Source organism: Capsicum annuum, unplaced genomic scaffold (assembly GCF_002878395.1).
Source record: "Capsicum annuum cultivar UCD-10X-F1 unplaced genomic scaffold, UCD10Xv1.1 ctg4784, whole genome shotgun sequence".
NCBI classification, from domain to species: domain Eukaryota; kingdom Viridiplantae; phylum Streptophyta; class Magnoliopsida; order Solanales; family Solanaceae; genus Capsicum; species Capsicum annuum.
The window spans coordinates 949-9,083 of record NW_025855514.1 but is presented as its reverse complement, the minus strand read 5'-3'; the positions used below and the strand labels follow the sequence as shown (position 1 = coordinate 9,083).

At 34.4% G+C, this 8,135-nt stretch overlaps 1 protein-coding gene across 1 annotated transcript; it reads right to left on the bottom strand.

Moving 5' to 3' along the window:
* Positions 1 to 531: 531 nt before the first annotated feature.
* LOC124892496 (LRR receptor-like serine/threonine-protein kinase EFR) lies at positions 532 to 4,300 on the bottom strand. The gene is made up of 4 exons (XM_047403778.1): positions 4,144 to 4,300; positions 3,507 to 3,737; positions 1,099 to 1,705; positions 532 to 979 (listed from the first exon to the last, which is right to left on the bottom strand). The coding sequence occupies exons 1-4, from the start codon at positions 4,298 to 4,300 to the stop codon at positions 532 to 534; spliced, it is 1,443 nt and encodes a 480-aa protein (XP_047259734.1).
* Between the last annotated feature and the right edge of the window lie 3,835 nt (positions 4,301 to 8,135).

The window sequence follows — 8,135 nt, the reverse complement described above, 5'->3', positions numbered from 1 at the left end:
TAGTCTTTTTTCCTTCTTTTGTAATATACTATAAGTAGGACTTTTTAGGTCTTCTCTCAGTAGTTATAAATAATGGATGCATGACACATTGAAAGCATCTCTTTTGAGAGTAGATCACCTTAGAGTAGTTCTTAGTTAGGGCTTGGAAAAGCCACCTTAGTGTAGGGCTTAGAAAAGCTAGTATTGATATTTGCTTGGAAACGGTGGATCTTGAGGTGAGTTGATTACTTTGGCGGTCACTGTAAGAGTATGGTTTTGATTTTTAAATTCATTAGGGGTTGGTGTTGAAATACACTTTGTTCTTAGTCTTGTAATAATCTTGGTCTCACTATCAATCCTTTTCTTTCTTGTACTATTGTTGTGTTTGTTCTTGTCCTCTACTCTTGGTTTGTGTTTGTTGTTGTTGGCCGAATGGTTGCTCATCTTGTTTATCATATTGTGTTGCTAATATTAATTTGAGTTGGATGTTTTTGTGTTCTAAACACCTTGTTCATCTCGTTATCGTATTGTATTGTTGAATCCGAGAGTTGGTCACCAAAGAGGTCCTCGGTTTCTTGAGCTTGTGGACTGATTTTGGTGTGTGTTTCGTGTTTCCCTTGTGCTTCTTGTATCAATTTCCCTATACAATTTGTTGACAGAAACATTGAAATACTTCAAGTTTTTAAGTTTTTCCAATGACTTAGGAATGTTGCTCATTGAGTCAGGTATAGCTCCATGCAACATGTTGCATCTCAAGGAGAGGTACTCCAAGTTTTGCAATCCCCGAATTTCTCTAGGGATTTTATTTGAGAATCCATTCATTGATAGAACTATTTGTACCAAAACCTTTAGATTTCCAATTTCTGGAGTTAAAGAACCAGCAATGTTGTTTGATGATAAGTCAAGGTCCAGTAGATCTTTAAGATTCCCCAGACTTGTTGGTATATTCGAACTGAATTTATTGGAACTCAGATATATCTCCGTAATGAAAGTAATTTCCCTAAACAATTTGGAAAAGATCCTGAAAGTAGATTATTTATCAACTCTATGACACCTAAGGTCTGCAATTTACATAGATTATATCCGATAGTTCCTGTAATTTTGTTACCACTCAGGAACAAGCCCTGCAGGATTCTCAAGTTGCCAATTGATGTGGGAATTGATCCAACCAAGTTGTTTTCATTAAGGTCGAAGTCTATTAAGTTGCTTAAGTTCCCAACTGCATATGAAATTAGCCCTTTGATTTTGCACCTCTCGGCATAAAACTTTCTAAGAGACGCTGAAAGATTCCCTGCCGATTCTGGAAACATGCCATTTAGAGGGTTTCGAGATAGAGAAAGAAGTGTTAAATTTCTGCAGTTGGTTAAGGAAGTCAGGAAGCTTAACGATGAGTCGCTGGTTAAATTGTTTGCTCCCAAGCTTAGGAATAGAAGATGACTCAAATGTCCAAGAGAATTCGGAATCAATCCACTGAGTTTGTTGCCAGAAAGCTCTAGAGTAGCAAGTTTTGAACGATTGGAGATTGAATGAGGAATAGTTCCAACAAGATTGGTTAAGTTCCTTAGATAAATACCATCAATGTTGGGTAAGATATTCTTTGTAAGTGCAATCTTTCTCAGCCCTGATATGTTGAAGATCTCCATATTAAGTTGACAACTAAAACTATTATACCCAAGATTAAGTACCTCCAACTCAACGAGATTTCTTATTTCTTTGGGTATTTCACCTGTGAACACATGAAGAAACAAGGAACAATAGTGAGTTTAGATATTTTGTTCAATCTAGTATAAGTTGTAATTTTTGCTACCACTTCTAATACGTACCAGTAAACCAATTTTTGTCAAGATACAAGAAGTGAAAAGGCTCAAATATGCCACTGAACTATCAGAAATGACTCATTTATGCCATCAGTTAAAAGTTTGACTTATTCATGCCATCGCCATTATAAAATTGGTTCATCCATGCCATTAATTTTTAACGGTGGTTTTCAACAACAACTTTGCCACGTGGCCTTTTATTAAAGGTCCATGTCATTAATTAAAATAAGAAAAAAGGCTCAAATATGCCATTAAACTATCAGAAATGGATCATTTATGCCATCAGTTAAAAGTTCAGCTCATTCATACTATCGTCGTTATAAAATCAGCTCACCCATGTCATTACTTTTTAATGATGGATTTTCAAAGACAATTTTTTCATGTGGCCTTTTATTAGAGGTCTGCGACATTAATTAAAATAAATTAATATTAACTTCAAAATATCTTAGACCCATTAAAAACAACCGATTCATTTAACATAACCCGACCCACACCCATTAAAATATTTTTTTCCTACAACAACTACAATTTTCTAATCAGAAAAAATAGTGATTAATGTATACCCTTTAGCTATTTCTAGTTGATTCTAAATCATTATAAATGCAACGCTTACCAGAAACCTCAAAAATTCTATCCTACAGTAACTAATTAGTTTTAATTCCAGTGACTCCAATATATACTCCGAAGTTGCAAAAAAAAAAAAACAATGAACGATTAGGGTAAGCAAGAAAAAGAAGAGGTGTACGAATAGAACATCTCCATTCTCCCATCATGAATTAGGGGAGTATATATTATTGAAAAAATTATTTTCAAATAACGACTTAAAAGAAGTCTGTTATCCCAATTATCCCGCTATGCATATGGAATAACTTCTCCCATCACGAATCAGTAGAGCATACACTGTTGAAAAATCATTTTCAAATAATGTTTTAAAGGAAGTCTGCTATTCCAATTGTTCCGCCATGTATATGAGATAACTTCTCTCATCATTATGGTATAAATGCTGGAATAAATAATCCCGATGCTAACTAATTTTAGATATTTTGAAATTAATATTATTTTTTAATTAATGGCGTGGACTTCTAATAAAAGACCACGTGGCAAAGCTATTTTTAAAAATTCATCATCAAAAAGTAATGGCATGAGTGAGTTGATTTTATAGCGGTGATGACATGAATGAGCCGAACTTTTTAACTGATGGCATAAATGAGCCATTTCTGATAGTTCAATGGCATATTTGAGTCTTTTTGCTTATTTTAATTAATGACGTGGATCTCAAATAAAAGGCCACGTGGCAAAGTTGTTTTTGAAAATCACCATTAAAAAGTAATGGCATGGATGAGCTGATTTTGTAATGGCAATGGCATAAATGAGCTCAACTTTTAACTGATGGCATAAATGAGCCATTTCTGATAATTCAGTGGCATATTTAAGCCTTTTCCCATATAAGAATTGCATCTTGGTTAAGTTGCCGATTTCCTGTGGAAAAAACCCACTAAGATTGTTCATCGATAGTGACAACATTTGTACGAGATATTGAATATGGAGATTGGGACAGAGCCGGTAATGTGGTTTTTGTCCATGACTAACTCCACCAAATTAACAAGATTTTCGATTTCTTGTGGAACTATCCCTGCAGTTAATGTGTAATAAAATGAATTTCTGAAGTAATTAGATACAATAGTACTAGTATTCAAAAATAAAGCATACCAATGAAATGATTAAATCCGAGATAGAATAACCGCAAGTTACTCAATCTTCCAATTTCACTATGTATTGGTCCATCAAACTCATTTTCCGATAAAGACAAAATTTGAAGTTGAGAACAACTTGATAAGCTTGTAGGCAAATGACCACAGAAGTTTGTGGATAAATAAAGCCCGTTGAGTACTGGGAGACCATTGCCTAAACCATTGGGAAGATTTCCTGATAAGCTATTGCCTGTAAATGCATTGACTTCAATTCTTGAGATATTGAAAATTGTGAATTGTATAGAATTATTTTGTATGCCCAACAAGTTCATGTTGTGAAGATTGCCGATCCCTTTTGGAATGTTTCCTTGAAGTGAATTATAAGATAAATCTAAAGTCTCCAACCTTGAGGCGTTTGAGAGTGACGGGGGAATAGAACCTATGAGCTTGTTACCCCTCAATTTTAATTCTCTAAGGTTTATAAGACTTTCCAATCACTTCTGGGATTTGACCCTCTATGGAATTGAAATTCAGATTCAAAGTCTCAAGTGCGAATATATTAGAAAATGAAGAAGGGTTGGAACCAATGAAACTATTATTTCTAATTTTAAGAACTTGAAGCCGGTGTAAAAACCCAAACCAAGAAGCAACCTCGCCTCTGAAGTTGTTGAAACTTAAATCAAGAAACTTAAGCCGACGTAGGCGTGCCATTTCTTGAGGCAAGTTTCCATGGAAATTTTTGCTTCCCAAGTCAAGAAAAGCAAGAAATGAGAGGTTTCCAAATTCCTGGGGAATACTTCCTGTAAGAGCCATGTTAGAAGGATTCAAGGACTTCACTCGTTGGTGACGAGAACCACAAGTGACTCCAACCCACTCGCAAACGGACCTAATGGGAGACCCACTTTCATACAATAAATGAAAGGGGTCCTAAATAATTTGGGATTTTAAGGATAGAAGAGCTAATTGATCAGTAGTAATGTTGGTTTTGGTCATGACTGAACTAGCCATAAGCAACAAGAGTACTGTTAGGAAAAATGTGAAGGCTTTCTCCATTATTGCAAAAATTAATAGGTTTGCTATATAACATGAGGTTTTCAAACTTTAAATAGCATTGAGTTCTCCCTTTTGGTCATATCAATACTAATACCACCAAATCAACCAAGTCTTTCACATCTCCATCAGAATTATAAATATGGTGGCAAAAATTCCTCCATTTTGCCAAAGACTTGGCAAGTCAACCAAGTCTTGCTTTATTTTTTGTGTGCTTGTTTCTTTGTAAATAGTCTTAGCTTTCATATTCTGTATAATTTTGTGGTGAAGTGTAGTGCCACACTTACTATCTAATACTATAGTGTTTACTCAACCTAGCAGTAGTGGAGCAATGAGAGCCTTCCTAAATAGTTAAGTTTTGTCCAATGAATTACTTTATATATATGAAATGAGTAATTCATTCAAAAATTATTTTATTCATAAGAAAATGCCCTTTTATCACTCTTTTATACAATGCTGATGGCTGATTATACAATCTAGATCTTATGCTATGAACACATCTATGGCCAACTAGTGAACATGAATAAATCTTGTTATTTGGTTGCTCCAAATACTAGTGTCTAATGCTGATAGAATTGGGGAATTAAACCAACTCATTTCTGTAACCGGTGAAGTTGTTGTCATGTGACCAGAAGGTCACTAGTTTGACCTGTGGAAACAGCCTCTTGCAAAAATGCAGGGTATGACTACGTACGATAGATCCTTATGGTCCAGCCCTTTCATAGAACCCACGCATAGCAGGAGCTTAGTGCACCAGATTGCCCTTTTATTGACCTCAAAAACAACAATTTTTCTTTTAAATTTCTTGATATGCAAACTACTTGTGAATAGAAAAGGTGGCATAGTTCCGTGGCCAAGATCAATGCAGGAACATTACAAGGATGGCAAGGAAGAGGAGTGAGTTGCATTGCTAACTTTTCCAGCTCGCGTAGTTTGTTATGTCAGCTCCAAAATGATAAGTTACATTGAAATTGATTGGAGTTCATAATTGTATAAAAGGAATCAAAGTAATGGCTGCTACTCTTTGAGGCACTTCTTTAATGGTCCTTATACGTCTTTCAGACCGCTCTGAAAACTGTGGGGCATGGAATGCGGTGAATTAGATAATAATCACAACTTTTTCCAAAGTCAATTGTGCACATCTTTTATTAAAATTCTCTGCCATGACAAGCAAAAATGATTTCCATAGTTAGTGGTGGATGCATCATAGAAATATCAAGTTTATCTGAATCCAGTATTTTTAATGCAGAGACGAATTTATATAGAGAAATTTATTAAATTTACACCAAAAGTAAATTCTAACTTATAGTCTTACAGATACAATAGGTTCAATACTAAAATCTTTATAAGCCACAGAACTATTAGAAATGACTCATTTATGCCATCAGTTAAAAGTTGAACTCATTCATGCCATCGCCGTTATAAAATCAGCTCATTCATGCCATTATTTTTTAATGGTGGTTTTCAAAAATAACTTTGCCACGTGGACTTTTATTAGAGGTCCACGTCATTAATTAAAATAAGCAAAAAGGCTGAAATATTCCATTGAACTATCAGAAATGGCTCATTTATGCCATAGTTAAAAGTTCGGCTCACTCATGCCATCACCGTTATAAAATCAACTCACTCATGCCATTACATTTTAATGATGGGTTTTTAAAAATAGCTTTGCCACGTAGCCTTTTATTAGAAGTTCACACCATTAATTAAAAGAAGTTAATATTAATTTCAAAATATCTAAAATTAGTTAGTATTGAGATTATTTATTCCAGCATTTATACCATAATGATGGGAGAAGTTATCCCATATACATGGCGGGATCATTGGAATAGCAGACTTCTTTTAAGCCGTTATTTGAAAATAATTTTTCAACAATGTATGCTCCACTAATTCAGGATGGGAGAAGTTATTCCATATGCACGGCGGGATAATTGGGATAACAGACTTCTTTTAAGTCGTTATTTGGAAATTATTTTTCAATAATGTGTACTCCCCTAATTCGTGATGGGAGAATGGAGAAGTTCTATTGGTACGCCTCTTTCTTTTTCTTGCTTGCCCTAATCGTTCATTGGTTTATTTTTTTACAACTTTGGAGTATATATTGGAGTCACTGGAATTAAAACTAATCAATTGCTGTAGGATAGAATTTTTGAGGTTTCTGTTAAGCGTAACATTTATAATGATTTAGCATCAACTAGAAATAGCCAATGGATATACACTAATCACTATATTTTCTAATTAGAAAAATATTTGTTGTTGTAGGAAAAAAATATTTTAATGGGTGTGGGTCGGGTTATGCGTGATGCCCCGGAAAATTTTTTCGTTAAGATCTCAGACGAAAATGTGTTGAATTTTGTTATTTATCATGATTAATAATTTTTCTGTGTGGAATTTCTGGATATGCGACCCTTCATCGCGTAGAGCATCGAATAAGATTTCTAACGATATGTGGATCATCCAAAACGGTCACTCGAGCGATGAGTTATGATCATTCCGATCTAACCATGAATAGTGGTGAACAGTAAATGTGCAGGACAAAAATACTGAGGCCAGACGAATTTTAGTGTCAACTTCAAACGATCATAAATCCTCTTACATAATGATCTGGGTGAGCTACTATATATCAACAGAAAGCTCTGAAAGTCTTATTTCCAATGAAATTGGTTTCATCCAATTTGGCCATTGGAGCAAAAAGTTATGGTCGATCTACTTCAGCTTATCAAAACAGTCCATCAAAGGACAGATTTGACATTATTTGATTTTTAAGGGTATTTTTGTCATTCCCACTCAAATCCATCCTTGTAAACCATGGATTTAAGTCCATTAAGAGCATTCAATAGCTCATTTTTCTCCAAAATTTCCTAATGCTCAAACCCCAACCCTACTACTCCAAATTTCATCCTTCTATGTCTCTTGATTGAACCGTAGAAATTTTAAATTGATTTGGGATTCGAGTTGATCATGTTAAGGGCTTCAATAAGCACCCTTTATTTTCGTGAATAAAGTTCCGGAGTCGGAAGTTCATATTCATCTTCCATTTTTAGGTATGTGGGGCTTTAAACAAGATTATCCTTTCGATCTTGTGCCCGGTATTTTTGTTTAATTACATTGACATGAGATTTTACATGTTTTACCATGAATTGGATATATGGTTTTATATCTTATATTATTGTCCATGAGCTATGGGATTATGTCATCCGATATGTGTATGATGTTGAGATGGAATTATGTCCAAAAAGTATTTGATTATGAGAGTATGATGATTTAATTTGTTAAGCCTTGATTTATACTATCATTCCACTATTTCCTTATTATGAATTTATAATTGATATTGGAAATTCTATATCCCTACTTTGCGTTGATGTCTCAAGTACCTTTAAATGAGAGTTGGATGGCAAATTGAGAAATGTTGATATTGAAGTTGCAATGAGTCTTGGTATTTTTCGGATGGTTTTGATGAGTTAAATTGTTGAAAATATTATGTATTGAGTCTTCATATCCTTGTCCAAATGTCGAGTCGGTTATGGTTCAATGCATTGATACCTTGTTGATGTTGAGGAAGATTAAAATGTTTTGAGCTAAAATGTGTTGAGTTAGG

Coding starts and splice junctions, on each gene's coding strand:
- LOC124892496 (XM_047403778.1), bottom strand. CDS start 4,300: ATGGCTCTTACAGGAAGTATTCCCCAGGAATTTGGAAACCTCTCATTT. Junction 3,738..4,143: donor AAGTTTCAACAACTTCAGAG/GCGAGGTTGCTT, acceptor ATGCATTTACAG/GCAATAGCTTATCAGGAAAT. Junction 1,706..3,506: donor CGGATTTAATCATTTCATTG/GTATGCTTTATT, acceptor ATGTGTTCACAG/GTGAAATACCCAAAGAAATA.